Below are 19,262 nucleotides of genomic sequence, written 5' to 3' on the forward strand. Positions count from 1 at the left end.
ATTTTAAGAGGTTATGTTTATTATTGATGTAACCTACGCTACATCCTGCAAAGAGCTTTTATATTTTTTTTAAGCACTTAGAATAAATTAATAGCGGGATGACGTGGTCTTAGACTGAAAACAGCTTTTTTTTTTCTTGAAAGTCCGATTCAAGGAAACACAAGTGTAAAATTATTTCGAGAGCAGATTTAAAGTATCTTAGCTATTTTAGTCAAATTTCCAATGTTTTATAGAAAGTGTAAATTTACAGTAAATCATAGGCTGCTTATAGTTAACATTTTCTGCACCTACCTTGTGTTAAAAATATTCAACATTACTGATTTTGTCTTATTTGGGGGGGGGGGCATTGACACGTATGGGACAATATTAATTAACTTAACATGCATGTTTTTGAATATAGGAGGGAGCCGAGATTCATTTCATTTAGTACATTTGAATTTTTACTTAAATACAGCAAAATTCTACTTTTAGCCTAGATTTTTTTTTAAACACAAGTACTACTTTCCTACCTTGCATCGGAGGGAAGGTGAAGCAAGATCGCGGAGCTTTGGCAGCCACATGCGCTTTTACACTCGGGGTGTCGCCCGCTCGCTTGGTGTCCTCCTGCTGGTGCTGGTGGTGCTGGTAAACGTGCCCCCCACCGAAGCCGGCGCGCCGCGCCCACGTGTCCGCTCGAGCGACGCCGTGCGCGGCCGCGAAGTTACCGAAAGTCGGCTGACAGTGGCTCACCATCCCGGAGTGCGCTGGTGCGGAGTTCTGCATCGGAAAGGTTTCCAAAGAGGCGCTACCTGAGAGTTACTTTGGGGGTCGTTTTTGTGGCGAGGTGGGATGCATTGATCGGCATCTCATTGTCACATCGGGTTACGCGTGTGCCGATAAATTGCAAGGATGTGACCGATCGCATCCTCTATGCTGAGTGAAGATATCAGCATCACTTCTCTTCTTCTCGCCCTCTCCCTCTCTCTCTCGTTGCGTGTATGTCCCGTCACCCCCCCCCCCCCCCCCCCTTTCGGTTCTGATCGACACCGGGCTGCAGAATTCGAACGCACCAATGACTGAGATTTATGCGTGCGCGTTTAAAGCAATTTGGGGGGCAAAAATGCTAAATTAATAACGATTCTTGTATAAATGCTCGGGAAGAAGGTTAATAAACATGTTTTTCAAAGTTTAAAACGAATATGTATTGATAATTATAAGAGATATATTTTTGAGCAGGAAATTTTCGTTGTTGTCTTTAAATGACCATAAATTAGCTATACGTGTGTTGATTGTTTATTAACATTGAATGAATACAGTACGAGAAGTCTTGAATGACTGGAAAGTGGCATAATCGCCCACTTTGGATGTGGCTTTCATGCGTTGTAATGGGGCGCCCTCTAGTGGCTGTTGTGGCAATGACAGCCCACAGGCCGGAGTAAAAAAAAAAAAGTGATTTTCTTACCTTTTTATTATATTTGCAATATAGTTAATCTTATTTGCAACACTGAAATTTCACTCACACATTTATTCACCTCAGAAATTTGACCTGGATTTTTTTCTTTTTTGCTTACTTGGACTTTTTGCATATGTACTTCCCTTAACATTTCATTTCAATCTCTTTTTCTTTTTTGGTTGCTACCCCCAAAATAAAATCTGGCGGGCAGAAGCGTCACAGCATTCCGAAGCCTTTGGCATAAGTGATGGCCTTGAGGAGTCTCTCCCGCAGTTTCTCCTTGGAGGAATATTCCGGAAGGAGCAGAGCGTTGAAACAGGTGTGCGACGTCGGCAGCCTACGAGACAAGATGGTGATGTGGTATGCTTTGGATCACGACGTATTCCTTCGATTCCGGTTCGTACCTGTCGGAATCGGAACCGTTTTTGGCGATAATCATTTTGAGCTTGCCGAGCCCGCCGACAGGCGCTCTGTCCGTGCCGGTGGTGAATTGAAGGAACAGCCTCTTCTGCTCCTCTCCGAAGGAGTGTAGCGTTTCCCAAAAATCCCTATGGGAGAAAAAAAAAAAAATACAATTATGTTCAATTGTACTTGCATAAAATCGTCGCAAATACGTACTTGACAATTTGCGTGTCTTTGCTATAACCTCCGTCGTATTCGACCGTCTTCTCCAGCGCCTCAAAGTCAAGTTTCTGTTTGAGCGTGAGAACATAGGCTTGTAAAAAGAAAATGATCTCATAAAATCGTGCTTTCCCCCACCCTGCTTCCACAGATAAGCAACTCCACTTCCTCGGGCCTGAACAAGTATTTCATCGGGGACTCGCTGGTGACCATGAGGAAACCTTTCTTGAACGCCTGGAACTGCCTCTCCACGCTCGTGTTCAGGATGTAGTCGGCATAGAGGTCCACAAACTCCTACCAATAAAAAAGGTGTGTGTTCACCAGATCATTCTGGTTTGGTCCTCAATGCCGAACAAATGGCCTAACCTGTCTGTTCTCTTTGGAAACGGGGATGTCTTGCGCGTCCTCCTTCAAGTCGTGCGTCACGGGACTTCCGAAAAGATCCGCGTGGGAGATCTGGAAGGTGAGCGCCATGTCCGCCTCTACGTCGCCGCTGTAGTCCAGCAGCTCCTTCAGACTCTGGTAAAGAACCTGTGACCAAAACAGCACCGTATGTAAGACTCCAAATTGAGAGTAATTGAGAGCGGGGCGTACCGGATGTGAGTCAGGGAGGTCGTGGAAGGTTCCCCTCTTGCCCATGAGCTTCCTGTAGACCACCATGGGAAAGTGCACATCCAGGATGCAGTTGTTGTAGATGGCGAGGCCGAGCACGATGCCCACCAGCGTGTACTGGGCTTCGTTCTCCAGGGAGGACGAGTTGAACCAGAAGAGCCCGGTGTCCTTGTCGTAGGTGAACATTCCTGTACGGGTGAGTGGAATTAGACTTCCTGAACCGGATCGTCAGAAGAGAACATCTCACCGATGTCGGGATTGAAGATTTCCTCCAGGACCAACTGGAAGAACTCCTTGGAGACGCCGCCCTCGTCCACGCCTTGCTCGCCCTCGAACTCGACAAAGAGTTGTTTCTTCAGGTCAGACGGGTTCTCCATGGAGATCATCTCCAGCTGCGTCAAAAATGGTAAGCCTTCTCTTTGATTGTAATTTCTGCTGAGCTCGTGATACAAATCCAAACGATCTTTCAACAGGAGAACAAATTGCAATCGTCAGTGACTCACCCTGACGAGCGCGTCGTCGATGATGTGATCTCGCCGCACTTTGAGCTTGAGGTAAGGGCTGGGCTGCTCTCCCTGGGCGGTGCCGTAGAGGGCGTTGAGGCGCCGCTCGCTGTACATCCTGATCCGGTTGTCGTAGTACAGCCCCTGGTTCTTGGTGAAGACGCTGAGGACAAAGGGGCAGGTCTGGAAGGAGAACTTGGTTTCCGCGTCCACTTTGAAGAAGGTGAAGTCCTTGTCCATCTCCACCACGTCGTTCAGAGACTCGTTGACAAAGTCCTCGAAAGGGATGAGGGGCTTCCTGCAGTCGATCGGACGGACCCCGAGTTCTTTCTCCAGTAAATCCACCGGAGGAGCCTTCTTGTAGAGCCGCTCCTCGCCCAGAAGCTCGTGCAGGGTGAGCTCATCCGAATCGGCCGCGTCGCCGCTGTCATCGTCGTTGTGTTCCATGTCCACGTCGCCACCTACCATGCTGGCGTAGAAGATGACCTTCAGACACTTGCAGGCGGCGACCACCGTCTCGTCTTCGTTGACCAGGTGCTCGCCGTCGTACTCTCGGCTCACCACGGTGTAGGTGATGAGCTGCTGGAAGGTCTCCATAATCCGGCGGATGTGCTGGACCTCATAGCCGGACCACAGCTTGCAAAGCCGGGTCAGGGCGGCTAGCGGCAGCTTGCTCATGGCTTTGCACAACTGCGGCAGCGCCATGTCCAGGTACTCGGGACTGTGCAGGTTGTCGTTCTCCATCAGGATGACAAAGATGTTCAGGTAGTCCGGATTGGTCTCGTACACGTCCAGGTACTCCAGGTCCAGCTCCATGTTGGGAGCGAGGGAGACTAGCGCGTTGAACAGAGCCGACTCGGCCTGGTCGATAGCCCGAAGTCGCTCGTAGACGCGTCGCACCGAATCGATGTCCACGGTGACCTCAAGGGCGCCACCGGGCCGACCGGAAGCCCCGCCAATCGGCTCGGAACACTCTGCTTCATTCTTACGGAAACTTTGTGTCAGGGCGTTAGCGTTGGAAAACACCCGGCCAACGACGCGGATGAGGGCGGAGTAGTCGTCTTCCTCTTCGCACACGCTTATAATCATACAAATTGTGTTCTCTGTGAGGAAATGGACATCTGGAACAAAATGAACAAGCGGAAGTGGTTCCATTCTGAACGTTTGAACAGAATCGTTTTCTTCAAATTTGTTGAAAACTACAAATCGGCCCCCACCTGAGAAGTCCTCCTTGAGATCCAGAGCCTGAAGTTCAGATTCTGTCAGTGAAGTTGTGAGATGGCACAGTCTGGCGTTGAGCTTGCACAGTTCCAACGCTCGGACCGCCGCCGCGTTTTTATCCAGCCGTCGGAAACGGCTACAAGAGGCGCACAACTCGTTGTCGCAGTCGTCATTGCCGCAGCCGTCAGTTAGCTGTCGAAAGTAGCGCTCGATGAGATTCTTTGCTTCTGATCTGTTCCTGTGGCCCCCAAAAAAAAAAAAAAAAATTACACCACAGTTAGTCTGAGTTGCGTAACTCTGTTTATTAAGAAGAGCCACTTTAATTTCAATGTGATGCAATGTGAACTAACTTACATTCGGATGGATTATGAAACCTTCCACAGGTCCAGAGGACAAAAAAACCCTGAAAGGAAAATTACATCTAATACGTTCCATTGGCTGGCTGCGCTGTCGATTTGGTATCCAGGCCACCTCTAAATACAAATGCAGTGAAACTTTCCAAGGGTGGGAATTTTAGTCAAATGTTGTCCTTTTTTAAGTTAATCATTTTAAATCGATCAATAATGTACGTCTGAAGAAATAGCCACTTTGGATCCACTTAGACCCATGAAAAAAATCCTAATTATTTACTATGTTGAATCATACAGTTTGGGCTAAATGGGTTTCATTCTAGACTCAAATTTTGTTTCTACCAGATGACATCATTTAGGGGAACAATATCTTGAGATATCAATAAAGTCTAGGCCCTAAAACGGTTTATAACAAATGTTTATTGTTGACACACTTCAACAACATGCCAAGCCGTGACGTCACGCGGACAAGTTGACATTTCTCGCTGACTTTCTGCCGGCTCGCCGAAAAATGTCAAAAGTATCAAAGCGTCCACAATAGTTTGACACATACATGGAAACACAAACAAGCAATGACACAGTGATTGTTTAACGTGAGCAGGCAAGAAGTGCGCTTGTGTGTCCGTGACGCTGCAAAAACACACATTTAGAGGCATGCCGTCCACTCACTGTTTATTTTCGTCGCTACGTTTTTGAAACAAAACCAAACTTATCTCTGCGTCAGTAAATGTACAGTGGTAAAAAGTGACAACAACTTCAAGGTGAGCTACTTTTTAACAAATCACAACAAAAATCTCGACCATCTTGTCAGAGCGTGCGGGACATTATCCCGGCATGCAACGCGGTCGCGCAGACCCTCAACACCCTTGCCCCCTCCCCTACCCACAAACCAAGACGAGTTTAATTTATTAGGGAATATTATTTTACTCCCGAATTTGTGTCTATAATTTACTTAGTGTATATAATCATGTAATTTATATAGAATTACTGTACTTAATCACACCGATAAAACACGCGTCTGTAAAAATAGTGTAAGCTGCATTCTCCTTTATGGCCACTCAGCGTCGCTGTAAGCACAAGTTAATTAGCTAGAAAAGTGGCAGAGAAATAATGGGCCACACTGCATACTTTGATTAGACCTCGGTGGATATTACAGCTATTCAGTATATGCATTCCAATCTGATTATGCATACAGTGAAACATTAATGTATTCTATTCATGATTACGAGCGGCAAACATCAATCTCCCCTCACGGCCTCGTCATCATCAGCGCTTATTGGAAGTCATTAGACAATCATTTCACTCCCAATATCATTAGGAGCTTTACAGTGGTCCCCTGAGCTAACATTTAGCGTCGTGATATTATTGTTGGCAAAATATAGTGGCTTATTTCTTTCACTAAATGTTATTACGGGTTTTCACCTTTTTTGGTCATTTAATATTACCATTTCCTTTTTACCATGTATCGAAATAAAACAACGTTTTTTCAATTGCATTGATATTGCAATTAAATAGCAATGTCTTTGCCCCCAATAGAATATTCAAGCAAGGGCTTAAACACGATTGGGAGCACTGACCTACATTTGCAATCTAAATTCTAATTTGTGAAATTGTATTCACTTATTCCCAGAAGACTCTTCTTTTTATTCTGTAATCCTATCGTTTTTTACTGCAACATGAGTATTTTTTTCTCTTCCTAGCTTTTCAAGGCCAGAATGCTACCTCCAATTCACCTCACTCATCCGTCTTGAGGATATTTGGAATTCCTCCTCTACGCCAGCAAGAACTCATCTAGTTTATTATTTGTATTTCTTTTGGATTCACATTTGACGGGCGAGGCCTTGGAAAGTATTATGGCTTTTTAGAATCTAATGGCTTTATTGAATTTATTTCATGTTGTCTTTTTGTGATAACTTCCAACTGCATCTGGCTGCATTATTACAACACGGCGTTGTTGCATATTGGTGAAATACCTGAAATAGTCGAACCTTATTTGATGGATCGATGCCAGCAGACTTTTTTTTTTTTTTTATGTGTTTCGAGAAACAGACTGCGACCCGGGCTGCTTGGACTGTGTGTGGCCTGCAAGGCACCAGTTGACCCTCCCTTCGTTATGTTTGTTTTGACAGTAGACCTTTACTGGGAGTAACAACAAACTATTCCTAAAGCACTCCTGTGAAGTAGTATCCATTGCCACTATACAGCGTTTGTATACAGAACCTTTACTATCAAAGCAATCGAGTCCTGTCAGAAATACTCGTAAGTCGGATCCCTCGTATGTCAAGGCACTGATGTTCGTATTTCCTATTGGGGTGCTTTGAAATACGATCACTTCCCCGACTAATTCAAGTACCATTTTGTTCTGACACATCAATCTTTCAATCCTTTATTTTAAAATGAGCTCCTGTTGCCCAGCCCGCTAACTTCCTGTGGACAGGACAGGAACATAACTCCGGGAATACCGCGTGGCAGTCGCGGGAGCAGCGGGCTGGGCTCCGGGGCGGGTGGCAGGTCTTGAGTCTCACGTTTCCAGCCAAGAATGTCGATCTACACAAGATAACGCTAGCTGCTTAGCTCGTTGCAAGCTATGGTTATGCTAGCTAGTGTGCCACATCCAGGTAACTTGTAGATCGGCAAGCCAGGGCGGGCCAAAGTCAGCATCCTTTCCGAAGTGGAAAAAAAAGGAGACAAGCCCCAAACAAGCTAAAAGTTGTCCTCCGGGCGGGCGGAGTGAAGACATGGATGAAAAGGAACTGCTTTCGTGAGGAAACTGAAACACCGAACCAGGGAGGGGAAAAGAATGATCACCTAGCGTTTCGCGAACTGTTTTTCCCCGCCGTTCCAGAGAAAAGTTGTGGCGTCTCTTCCCCACCCCTTCCCAAAAAGAAGTCTTCGTCGGCCATGGCGAGCCGCGAAGAAGCCTCCAAAGTCAAACTGGGGCCGCGGAAGAAGAAAAAGAGCAAAAAAGAGGGCAAAACCCGCTGCGTCCATGCCAACATCCTCGGCGAGGAGGACAACGACAACCCCAACCGACACTACGCCGACAACAAAATCAAGACCACCAAGTACACCGTGCTGTCCTTCCTGCCCAAGAATCTCTTCGAGCAGTTCCACCGCTTCGCCAATGTTTACTTTGTCTTCATCGCGCTGCTCAACTTCGTGCCGGTGGTCAACGCCTTCCAACCCGAGCTCGCCCTCGCCCCGGTGGTCTTCATCCTGTCGGTCACGGCCATCAAGGACCTGTGGGAGGACTACCGGAGACACCGGTCGGACACGGAGATCAACCACATGGACTGTCTTGTCTACAGCAGGCGAGTAACAATAACACTGTTTGGAAAGTTGACAACACTTTGCTAAAGAACATCAACAAACGGTTTTTCTAACATTAAGACTTCAATTTAACATCCATTTGAGATGTTTAATGACACTTTCTTTCAGACCTCCAGTACTCAAACAGGCTCTTGCGTACTCACTGATACCGATACCAAGTAATCGATACCACTGCTACTTTCAATACATTACGTTTGTATCAAGTCAGTTTATACCTTTGTGACAAAAGACAGAATTCTCCAATCAGATCAATAATACATGTTCATGACTCCATGAATTTGCAAAACTGGGCTGAAACAATTTCCGCATCAAGTAAGAATATGCAGCAAAATTGAGCCTTAGCTTTGTAGAGGCAGTATTGTGTGTCCCTAATAAAGTGTCCGGTGTCCTCACACATCCTGTGCCTGTATTTGCGGGCCGTTCCCGCCCTAATGAAAAGCTCGGCTGTGGTGCTTATACAGAGCATAATTCACAGCAGTCAAAAGGCTCTCTCTGTGTATTTTACTTTTTTGGAGCTTTAAGTGACGTACTTCTTGCATTCAACTCTATCCAGGTGATGGCGGCGCATACGTGGCAGGAAGTTCTTGCTTGTGTCCCGAAACGCTAATATTTACAACAAATTTAGATAATGCAAGCATTGATGTTTGCGCTCGTCCTCCCCTTTGAGGGATTTGGCGCGCCGGGGGTTGTGAGTAAACGTAGACTTGAGGCATCCGGAGAAGTTTACAATGAGTAATCACTTGGCTCTTGTTGGTTGAACTCCAGTGTAAACCAAATAACCTCTGGCTTTGGCTTCTGGACTGGGCTGGTTTTGCCTGAACACTGTTTGAACCCTAAAATATTGCACTTGAAAAAATATCTTCACAGAGGATAAACGTGTTGTGTTGAAGTTTTTTTGTCGCTACAACAAACATGACAAATCAGCGTAACTTGTGTGGAGTGCGGTCGGTCAAAAACGACAAAAGTCATGTGCTCTGCTGATCAACAAGTGTAAATTCATTAGTCATGCTGCATTTTTCTCAGCTGATGGCAACGCTAAGATAACTGGGTCGCCTTCCTCAAAGAATACAATCAACACAAAATGAGAACGGCTGAACTTCTGTGTGGGATTTCCAATGAGCAACTGTCGGGCTTGTTTAAAGAATACGATCCAAAAAGTCGTTCCTTTCACATCTGGGTTGTTGTTTAGCACTTTGGGCTAGTGGTCGAGCTACATAATATTTTTATTTCATAACATGCCCTTATTCTTGTCTGAATTCTTCTCAGAGCTGCGTGAACTCATTTTTTTTTGGAAGGCTAAAAATAGAAACGCCGAGCTGAGTTTATTCTCCCGTCAACCTTGTGATACAAAGATGTACGCTGATGTCGCTTTTTAACGTTTTCTTTTGGTCACCAGGACAGAGCGGCGCTATGTGGAGAAGTTCTGGAAGGAAGTCCACGTGGGCGATTTTATCCGTCTCCGCTGCAACGAAATCCTGCCGGCCGATGTCCTGCTGCTGAGCTCCAGCGACCCCGACCGCCTGTGCCACATCGAGACGGCCACCCTGGACGGCGAGACCAACCTCAAGCAGCGCCAGGTGGTGCGCAGCTTCTACGACCTGGTGAGCCCGCATCGCTTCCCGTCGCCGGCATTCGACGCGGTGTGCCTAATGAAGTGGCCGTGGCGCAGGTCTGCGACTTCGACCCGTCCAAGTACGACAGCGTCATTGAGTGCGAGAAGCCCAACAACGACTTGAACCGATTCCGAGGCTACATGTGAGTATTGTAGCTCGTTAGCTTAGTGAATCATGTTTTATGTTGTGATCCACAAAGAACGTCGTGTGAAGGTCGTCACGGGCCAATTAGACTCGGCTTTCTTGAGGAATTTGCGCTGAGATAAGGGCTCTCTCTCTCTCACTCTCTCTCTCCTTGGGGCGGCCGCCACGGTTTGTAGGTAATTGAGTGGGAGGTATTGGGCGCTATAAATGGTTCCCGTCCTCTGTGACATTCTGCTACGGCGGTGTAAAATCCATAAATCTTCACGTTGAGCAGGCCATCGGTCATTTTTCTTTTTTAAGGCCAAATTGTCCCGTTTTCCTGGAAAATTTCACAACCGCCTAATCGGCTGCGTTGCGTATTTGGCTGATGATGTCATGTTCCCGCTGCCTCTGTCAACCTTTTAGTACTTTTTTTACTTGATTCGTTTCGGCAGAATCCACCGGAGCGGCCGACGAGACGCGCTTTACAAAGACAACCTGCTGCTGAGGGGCTGCACCATCCGCAACACGGAGGAGGCGGTGGGCATCGTCATTTACGCAGGTCAGTGGCGACCCCTCGCGACGACCGGACCTACGCGACCGAGCCTGAGACGGTGCGTGTCCGCAGGTCACGAGACCAAAGCCATGCTCAACAACAACGGGCCGCGCTACAAGCGCAGCAAACTGGAGAGACAGATGAATGTGGACGTCTTCTGGTGCGTCATCATCCTGCTGGTCATGTGCTCCTTCGTGGCCGTTGGTGCGTACCGCCACAATGCATACACACTCGAACCGAAGTTGGTGGTGTTTGTGACGGGGTCTTTTTTCTTATAGGTCACGGGGTATGGCTGTTTCAGTACGGTGACAAGAGGGCCATTTTTGACGTCCTCAGTCCAGAGGGCACCGACTTGTCGCCCGTCTTGTCGGCCATCTATCTTTTCCTCACCATGATTATCGTCTTACAGGTTTGAATCATCGGCTTACCTTTTGTTCACTGAGGATGAGAAGCTAACGTAGCTGTCAACATCTTGGTCTTTGTCGACAAGCTAGCGAGTGGTGCTAACGTAGCAGAGTTTATCTTCACCATGGCTCTTTATAATGTTTCTTTTTACGGGTCAGGCTGTATTGATTTATTTCTGTCAGATTGCTGACCTCAACAAAGCAAAAGAAAAAAATGTCACCCTGTGCTGGTCAGATGTGAAGTTGGTGTCAGTTTGCACAAACAAATATTGGCCGAAAGGGGTTGGGGGGGGGGGGGGGGGGGGGGTTTCCCCTGCCACTCTGACATTTCTTGACGCACTTTGTAACAGCACATGACTTTTTGTTGACGTTCAAGGGACAGGAAGAGTTGCCAGCTGCCTTTGCTAAGCTTGTTCATCACGCTTAGCATATTTAGCATTCAGCTAGCATCTTGATTGAGTTTGTACTTTAAGCCCTTTTTTAGCCGACAAAATCTGTTTTGTTTTTTTCCCGCGCAGGTGCTGATCCCCATCTCGCTGTTCGTGTCCATCGAAATCGTGAAGATCTGCCAGGTATACTTCATCCACCAGGACGCCGAGCTGTACGACGAGGAGAGCGACTCGCACCTGCAGTGTCGCGCCCTCAACATCACAGAGGACCTCGGGCAGATGCAGTACATCTTTTCCGACAAGACCGGCACGCTCACCGATAACAAGATGGTGTTCCGCCGCTGCACCGTGGCAGGCGTGGAGTACTCGCACGACGCCAACGGTGAGAATAATCATTTTTAGAAAGCATCTACTCTGGAGTGACATCATAGTGAATGATCTGTGTTGACCTCCAGCGAGAAGACTCGCCATGTACCAGGAGATGGACTCGGAGGAGGAGGAATGTCCGTCCCGCGGTGGGACGCTGCCCAGGCGAGACAGCGTGGGCAGCCACCACAGCGTCAAGGTGGTGCTGCGCTCCCACAGCACCAAGTCCCACCGCAGGACGGGCAGCAGGGCCGAGGCCAAGAGGGCCAGCATCCTATCCAAGCACACGGCCTTCAGCAGCCCCATGGTCTGTGTGTCCACTCTTCACCTCCATTGTCTTTAGATTGTCTTTCACTTTGTCCCTTACTTTCCTCCTTTCCTCCGTGTCCTCTAAAGTTGTCCCTCCCACTATCCTCCATCATCCTTCTCAATGGCCGACCCCCCCCATTTTTCTCGCACGGTTCTCCCTGGCCATCTGCTCCCCCCACTCAGTTGGTTCCCCTCGTGCCTGCAGGAGAAGGACATCACACCTGACCCTCAGCTGATGGACAAAGTCAATGAATGCGCCAGTCAGATGGACTTCATGCGCTTCCACAGCCAGCCCATGTCGCAGCTGCCGTCCGACCTTGGCGACATTATGGATTTCTTCATCGCGCTGACCCTCTGCAACACGGTGGTGGTGTCCTCCCCCGACCAGCCCCGGCACACGGTAACGAACCGTCGCAGATGTCTCCTCGTGATAGCGCACTCTGTTAGCGTGTTAGCTTCATTTCGTCTCATCAGTTCCATGCGGAAATTTCACCTGCACGTATTTCTTTGCTTGCTTTGTTCTTTTTTTTTTTTTTTTTTTTTGCCGCTGTGATTGTTCACCTTTTTTGCTAGCACGCCCTTGTGGCTTTCGACTGAATGATTTATAGGTTCAAGATGCACGCCTGCGATAAGGCTGGATGCCAGCAGGCCGCACGCTCAGTCGCTCGGCTCCGCTATTGTACTATACTGCCTCGAGGGGGAAAGCGGCTAACAAAAAAAGGTTATATGCAAATGTTCCATGGCACCAACTATTCTATGTATGACGCAAAATCCTCCATTTTGGTTTGTAGCAGCTATTTCAGGTATGCCAGACAGATGGGCAAAGCTAAATTGCTCAGCTTTTTTTGCCCCACATTAATACGGGCGGAGCATGACCCTTGACTTTACCCCCATGTGTGTCGTCCAGGTCCGTATGCGCTTCGAGCTTAAATCCCCAGTGAAAACCTTCGAAGATTTCATCAAACGCTTCACGCCGAGCCGCCTGACCTCGGGTTCCAACAGCAGCAGTTCTTCGAGTCTCGCCACCAACCGCTCTTCCAACAAGGGCTGCTCCAGCCTGCTGTCGTCCCCTTCGGCCGAGAGCACCCTCACTAAGCTGGACGAGGAGGCGGCGGCGGCGGTTGCAACAGCCTTCAGCACCTCATCTCCCACCCATGACGGTCAACTCAAAAACGCGGAGGGCGCGGACCTGCGCTACGAGGCCGAGTCGCCGGACGAAGCGGCGTTGGTCTACGCCGCCAGGGCCTACAAGTGCTCCCTGGTGGGACGGCTCCCGGACCAAACCACTGTGGATCTGCCCCACCTGGGGAAGCTGAACTTTGAGCTGCTGCACACTTTGGGCTTCGACTCCACCAGGAAGCGCATGTCGGTGGTGGTGAAGCACCCGCTCACAGAACAGATCACCGTCTACACCAAAGGCGCCGACTCTGTCATCATGGACCTCATAAAATCCCCCAACGCAGGTAGGACAAACTTATTTTTGTGCTTTATAAGCTGCTGGTTGATTTGCTACTTGCATACCTTGAACCTAAAAGAAAGAAAAAAAACAATGACAAAATCCACAAGCTGCTTGCGCAATTCATTTCCCCTCTGCGGTGTCAAATCATTGTTGTATTTCTGGTCCTGTTGAGGATGTTATTTTTCCAGGCATACAAAAGCAACCTCACATGCGCTTGCACAGAAGGCTTGGCCACCTCCCAGCATGCCATTTGACAATCACTGGCAAACACGCCCGTGTTATAATGCAAGATCAAACTACTCATACTGCTACTAGAGCCCTAAATTAAAAAAAAAAAACGTCAAGCAAAACGCGAGCTATAAATTCCCCATTCCCACATTATGCCCAACCTATCCAAATGAAAATACAAATTTTATCATGGCGAAGCAGCCACGAGTTGTCCTGCCTCAGCTCTTCGATAGTAAACTCAAAATTTGCAGTTTGGGTTTGAGCTATTTTGTGGGTAGCGCCAGTCCTGTCATTTTTCTGACACACCTCCCGTTTCGGTCGATGTGCCGCAGCGGCCGGGTTGCATCATTTTCTCCTTCAATAAAAACCTCGGGGCGTCTCTCGCCGCCAGAGGTTCTCCCGCCATCCAGAGGCACAACACTGACTACTGTGCTGCTAGCCAATCAGACGGCAGAGGCAGTGCAAGCTCATGGCCAGGCGAACCCAGCTTTCACAATGGCTCCATTCACACAACCGGGAAGTTGTTCAGCGTCAGCGTACTTGCTTGCCGAGCGTACGCCGTGACGTCATCGAAAGTACTCATCGACATTTACAGGCCCAATTTTAAAAATTGCGCATCTTCCTGTTTGGCAAATATATATACCCTGTCGTTCTCCTTTCTACACTCTGGTGAAGGTTGTCGAAATATTCTCAAGAAAACATTTAGACAAAAGTTAATAAAGATAACGAGAGTGTGCTCATCATTTCGGATGGTGTTATTACATTAGCGCCTGGCAACCTCTTTCGTTGTTTGGCCGCGAGACACGAGACGAGTGATCATGTGCGCTTCTCCACGGGGAAAACACACAATATTGGATCATATTAAACCCGCTTAGAAAGTAATTGAGAGAAAACCTTGTCGGGTGTTTTGTACCGTGAAGCAAGATCAGCAGTTGAAGCAGAAAAGGGTCAAAGTTTGTGCTCACGAGCAACATTTTTTTTAATTAATTAAAAAAAATGTGACAGGATTCTCTTGACGCTTATGAGTTGGAGGTGCAAACGCAGATGGCGTTGGTGGGCATCCAAACGCGTCGCCGACGTGTCAAGGCTCTTCCGCCAATCTCATCAGCGTCTTCCTTCTCTTCCCTGTTGTGCCGTGCGTGTTTCCAAGGTAACTCCAGGGGAAAACGGCAGAAGAAAATCATCTACAGGACGCAGAACTACCTGAACCAGTACGCCGCTGACGGCCTACGCACGCTTTGCATTGCCAAAAAGGTAATTGGGGCAAACTCATTCAAGAGCCGCTTTTGAGAGCAGACCGTTCTTCATGACTCACCCATAATCTGTGTCACTACACCACATGGCTGAATTATGCCCTTCACCACAGGTTCTGAGCAAAGAGGAGTATGCCTGCTGGCTGCAGCGCCACCTAGAGGCGGAGACGGCCATCCAGGGTCGAGAGGAGCTGCTCTTTGAGTCGGCCTTGCGTCTGGAGACCAACCTCCAGCTCCTGGGTAAACTAATTCTCAGCATTCCCAAAATAAAATTATTTGAAAACATTGGGAAAAAAACCCGCTGATTTGGGAATCGACAATATTTTTCCTCACAGGTGCGACGGGAATCGAGGACCGACTGCAGGACGGCGTGCCCGAAACCATCGACGCCTTGCGGAAGGCCGGCCTGCAGATTTGGGTGCTGACGGGCGACAAGCAGGAAACGGCCGTCAACATCGCCTACGCCTGCAAGCTGCTGGACCCCGAGGAGGAGATCTTGACTCTCAATGCCGACTCCATGGTGAGCAAAGCCTGTTTTGTAACACACCGAAACAAAGTGAAACGTAGAAATATCAAGTCTTAAAATAAAAAAATAAAGATGAAGCAATGGCAGAAAGTCTGATGTCTCCCAGATGTGAAGCAGGTGAGTTGCTTCATCTTTTGATCCTTTCTCTGTTGAACCCAGGAGGCCTGTTCCCTGCTCCTGGAGGAGAGTCTCCACTACATCCAGGCCAAATTCCTTTGCGGCTCGCCCAAAGCCTTCCAAGGCGACCTGGCCCACTTCCACATCTATCCGCATCCTCCCCCGAGCAACTGGTCGTCGTCCTCCCACGCCGCCGTGCACCGGCTGGGCCTGGTGATCGACGGGCGTACCCTGGCCTACGCCCTGGACCGCAGCCTGGAGGATAAGTTCTTGGCGGTGGCGCGCAGCTGCCGCTCGGTGCTGTGCTGCCGCTCCACGCCGCTGCAGAAGAGCATGGTGGTCAAGCTGGTGCGCAATAAGCTCAAAGTCATGACGCTGGCCATAGGTACAAAGAAGTGACATCACAAATAAAGTCGCCACCAAAAGCCAAGTCAAAAAGGAAGGGGTTTTTTTGTTCCCCTCAGGCGATGGAGCCAATGATGTCAGTATGATCCAGGTTGCTGACGTCGGCGTGGGCATATCGGGCCAGGAGGGCATGCAGGTGAGTCTTTCTGACTCTTTTTTTTTTTTTTAGGTGAAGCGACATATCTAGCAAAGAATGAAAAAAAAAAGATTTTTGGCGGTGAATTATTTCCAGTCGCCTTTAATGGCTGTTTTTCGCAAACCTGGCGGCCATCTTGATACGGTCCCTGCTCGTTCGCAGCATCCATGCTAATATCACACCGAGGTCACAGTCGCCTATTCCCGCTTAGCTCGCCTTTCCAGGATGGTGGTAGTGGTGATCTCGCACGGCAATAACGGAGAGTCCCAATTAACTGGCGGGCGTAGCACATCTGTTAAAGACTCCCATCTGTAACAGTGGCGGGAGGAAGGGGGTGGGGGTGTAAGCGCGGGAGATTAATCACCGTTAGCCACGGGCTCTCTTAAAGGGAGCGCTGCTCACTCCCACGTGTGCTGAGATGCACATTTCACAGGCGGGGGCCCCGCTCGCTATCGCCTTCCGATGAACCCGTGGAGACGCCGTTTATTGGAGATCAGCAGTAAGCCAGGAGAGCTGCGCTACCAAGGCCGCTAACGCTTGACCGCGGCGCCGAGGCTTAGCAACCAATTACGGCGTAGGCCTCACGGCTGACTTGTGTCTCGTGTTGTCTGGCAGGCCGTGATGGCAAGCGATTTTGCCCTGCCGCGTTTCCGTTACCTCCAGAAGCTGCTGCTGGTCCACGGGCATTGGTGCTACTCACGCTTGGCCAACATGATTCTTTACTTCTTCTACAAGAACGCCGTACGTCGCCGCAGCCTCACGTACTCCGTCTTGGCCGCTGACAAAGAATAACCTCCGTCCTCCCCCGCAGATGTTCGTGGCGCTCATCTTCTGGTATCAGTTCTACTGCGGTTTCTCAGGCTCGGCCATGATCGACCAGTGGTATCTGATCTTCTTCAACTTGATGTTTTCCGCCTTCCCGCAACTCGTCACCGGCACGCTGGACAAGGACGTGTCGGCCGAGACGCTCCAAAAACTACCTCAGCTTTACATCAACGGACAGAACTCGGAGGTGGGCGAGTCCGCGTCCCTTTTTTTTTTTTCCCCTTTGTTGAAATGTTAAAAATTCAAATTTTAAAATTTCTTTGGATGGCCACTTGAAAGGAATACAAGCCATACATGTTCTGGATGAACATGATCGACGCTTTCTACCAAAGTCTCATCTGCTTCTTCATTCCTTATTTTGTGAGTGTGCCCGCCTCCGGTGTCATTTCTTCATTTCCGTCCAGTCCTGCCTCGTAACTCGGCTCCTTTCCTCCTCAGGCCTACGCCGACTCCGACGTCGACCTGTTTACATGGGGGACCCCCGTCACGACCATCGCTGTGTTCACCATTCTGCTGCACTTGGGGGTGGAGACCAAAACCTGGGTGAGAAACCTCAGACCATCCAGGTTTTTTTTCCCCAGGTGTCCTTCAAAGACAGACTGTGCATATTATCTAAGCGACACTTCTTGTTTCAGACATGGATGAACTGGCTGTCTATCTGCTTCAGCGTGGTTCTGTTCTTCACGGTGGCGCTGTGCTACAACGCCTCGTGCCCCACCTGCTACTCGCCCTCCAACCCTTACTGGACCATGCAGAGGCTGCTGCAGGACCCCTCGTTCTACCTACTCTGCCTCATCACGCCGGCAGTGGCGCTGCTGCCCAGGTACGTGTGCTAACATTAACTGCTAGCTTATTCTTGTGACTTTGACGTGATGGTGCTTACTCCGGTTTAAATCATTCAAAAGTATTTTTTAAATAATCCAAATATGTGGGCTTCCGATAATCGTGTGTTACAGATATTTCTACCGGGCGTGTCAAGGCACGATCTTTCCCAGCCCGGTGCAAGTGGGGCGGCAGTTGGACCGGCTCACTGCCAAAGACTCTCGCAGGAACATCTCAAACTTGAGCGGGATCCAGACGGCGGCACGTCCCGACCCCGAAACAAATTCCAAAGATCCCCGACGCCCCCGTGAGGAAACGGAGCGTCCCGACGCCAGTCTGTCAGTCCGGATCGACCTCCCGCCCGACAGAGGCGTCAAGTACACTAAGAACTCGCAGGAGATGCTCAGCATCGGCTGAAGCGTCGCTCCTTTTTCTAATTTGCACGATTTTTTTAATTCTATTTTCCAAAGAGCTTCTTTTATAAAGGATGCAAATAGGTACTTTATTTTATCTAATGTTATTTTGGGAGATGGAAGAAGAACTGGATGTTCTTTTTTTTTTGGCAGGAAAGCTACATTTTCCACAGAAGATGCATATCAGTACCGAGTCTGTAACGATGGATATCCTGATCCTGTTCTCTCTTTTTTTCTTCTTCTTCTTCTTCTTCTACACACAAAGTGCTTTGACGAAACTGCGGCCTTGATTGTGTCTCTCTTAGACGGCTGTTTTTCCAGCACACAGTGACCTCGGTTCATTGCAGTGTTAGTGCCGCACCAAAAAGAGAGAAAAAGACTAAAATAAGGAAAAGGGTCATGAAAGGACAAAATAGTTTTCATGCCAAATTTTAAAGTTGTTTAAAAAACACATGTCTAGACTTATAAAGTAGTCTTTTTAAAAAAATCAATATTTCAACACGATTGCCAAATTTTCCAGGAAAAGAAAAGTTATTTTATTATGTTGGCTGTCTTCCATTTACAGACTTTATTCTCATTGTGTTTTTAGTTTCTTTTTCCCCCATTCTGGTGTGGCACTAACATTCACATGTATACATTTTGTGCTGTGGTTTTGCTGGACGAATGCAAACGCTAATGTCTTTTCTACACATTCCAGTGAACAATCCAAAGACATTCCGGCCCAATCTTGCGGGACTGATGTTTATTGTCTCATTGTGTTTTAACAGTGTTAACCAAAGTATGCCTTGAAAGCCTCAACTTGCAGCCAGGAGACTTAGCTTAGCTAGCCTAGCTTAGCTCAATTTAGTTGAGCAGCCCCCCCCCCCCCTCTCAGCTGCATTTCCATTCCTTCTTTCATATCCAATTAAGCTGGGAATGAAGACAACGTGATGTTAAATCCCTTGTTTTGCCCCAAACCAAACAAAAGCTTGTAACTGTTTTACTTGAAAGTCTGAAAAACAGCTGGAAACAAAAATTTGAGTGGCCAAAGGAAGAAAAAAAAACCTTAAAAGCACTTTGAGATTTTCAGACGTTTCTCCATCCCCCAAATTTTTTTTCGTTCCTATGAAGAAACGACGTGCTCGTTGAATACATCATTACATATGGTGTATTTTCCATATATGTACCTTAACACTGGATAATAAATATTATTGTTCCCCGTTGAGGAAAGCTATTTTGGTGTAAGGCGGTTTTTCCCCTCAGTCGTTTC

The 19,262-nt window shown here is 48.2% G+C and overlaps 3 protein-coding genes and 1 long non-coding RNA gene across 11 annotated transcripts in view; 2 read left to right on the top strand and 2 right to left on the bottom strand.

Annotated features, from left to right (window-relative positions):
* LOC125967637 (zinc finger protein GLIS1) overlaps positions 1 to 954 on the bottom strand; it is a 43,129-nt gene extending 42,175 nt beyond the window's left edge. The window contains exon 1 of one of the 2 annotated variants that reach the window (XM_049718883.2): positions 510 to 954. In XM_049718883.2, the coding sequence (XP_049574840.1) occupies positions 510 to 762 (253 nt within the window). In that variant the 5' untranslated portion in view covers positions 763 to 954. The remainder of the gene's footprint in view (positions 1 to 509) is intronic. The other variant, XM_049718874.2, reaches the window with a different exon arrangement.
* LOC125967958 (uncharacterized) overlaps positions 1 to 2,351 on the top strand; it is a 41,664-nt gene extending 39,313 nt beyond the window's left edge. The window contains exons 4-5 of one of the 2 annotated variants that reach the window (XR_007480966.2): positions 1,644 to 1,751; positions 2,205 to 2,351. This is a non-coding gene — a long non-coding RNA (uncharacterized lncRNA). Of the gene's footprint in view, positions 1 to 1,643; positions 1,793 to 2,204 lie in introns of both variants that reach the window. The other variant, XR_007480967.2, reaches the window with a different exon arrangement.
* ube3a (ubiquitin protein ligase E3A) lies at positions 1,430 to 5,592 on the bottom strand. Of its 3 annotated transcripts, none has more exons than XM_049718925.2 (10): positions 5,409 to 5,592; positions 4,744 to 4,792; positions 3,169 to 4,627; positions 2,913 to 3,057; positions 2,648 to 2,853; positions 2,420 to 2,584; positions 2,192 to 2,347; positions 2,051 to 2,124; positions 1,837 to 1,980; positions 1,430 to 1,769 (listed from the first exon to the last, which is right to left on the bottom strand). In XM_049718925.2, coding segments are annotated over exons 2-10 (2,472 nt in total). In that variant the 5' UTR covers positions 4,746 to 4,792; positions 5,409 to 5,592; the 3' UTR covers positions 1,430 to 1,648. The 3 variants fall into 3 exon arrangements, with proteins under 3 accessions (XP_049574882.1, XP_049574890.1, XP_049574872.1); XM_049718933.2 differs by lacking the exon at positions 5,409 to 5,592 and having other exon boundaries at positions 3,169 to 4,289; positions 4,386 to 4,627; positions 4,744 to 4,862; XM_049718915.2 differs by lacking the exon at positions 5,409 to 5,592 and having other exon boundaries at positions 4,744 to 4,862.
* Positions 3,430 to 19,226, top strand: atp10a (ATPase phospholipid transporting 10A). Of its 4 annotated transcripts, XM_049718832.1 has the most exons (22): positions 4,766 to 4,893; positions 6,440 to 8,050; positions 9,466 to 9,670; positions 9,739 to 9,824; positions 10,261 to 10,367; positions 10,434 to 10,565; positions 10,640 to 10,770; positions 11,284 to 11,536; positions 11,610 to 11,827; positions 12,035 to 12,229; positions 12,737 to 13,292; positions 14,667 to 14,770; positions 14,883 to 15,009; positions 15,105 to 15,289; positions 15,455 to 15,797; positions 15,877 to 15,953; positions 16,569 to 16,694; positions 16,765 to 16,965; positions 17,058 to 17,138; positions 17,217 to 17,321; positions 17,414 to 17,601; positions 17,735 to 19,226. In XM_049718832.1, the coding sequence occupies exons 2-22, from the start codon at positions 7,482 to 7,484 to the stop codon at positions 18,015 to 18,017; spliced, it is 4,272 nt and encodes a 1,423-aa protein (XP_049574789.1). In that variant the 5' UTR covers positions 4,766 to 4,893; positions 6,440 to 7,481; the 3' UTR covers positions 18,018 to 19,226. The 4 variants fall into 4 exon arrangements, with proteins under 4 accessions (XP_068508308.1, XP_068508307.1, XP_049574789.1 ...); XM_068652207.1 differs by lacking the exon at positions 4,766 to 4,893 and adding an exon at positions 3,430 to 3,562 and having other exon boundaries at positions 10,261 to 10,565; XM_068652206.1 differs by lacking the exon at positions 4,766 to 4,893 and adding an exon at positions 3,741 to 3,879 and having other exon boundaries at positions 10,261 to 10,565.
* Positions 19,227 to 19,262: the final 36 nt, after the last annotated feature.

The sequence above is a fragment of the Syngnathus scovelli genome, chromosome 10, assembly GCF_024217435.2.
Source record: "Syngnathus scovelli strain Florida chromosome 10, RoL_Ssco_1.2, whole genome shotgun sequence".
Taxonomy (NCBI): domain Eukaryota; kingdom Metazoa; phylum Chordata; class Actinopteri; order Syngnathiformes; family Syngnathidae; genus Syngnathus; species Syngnathus scovelli.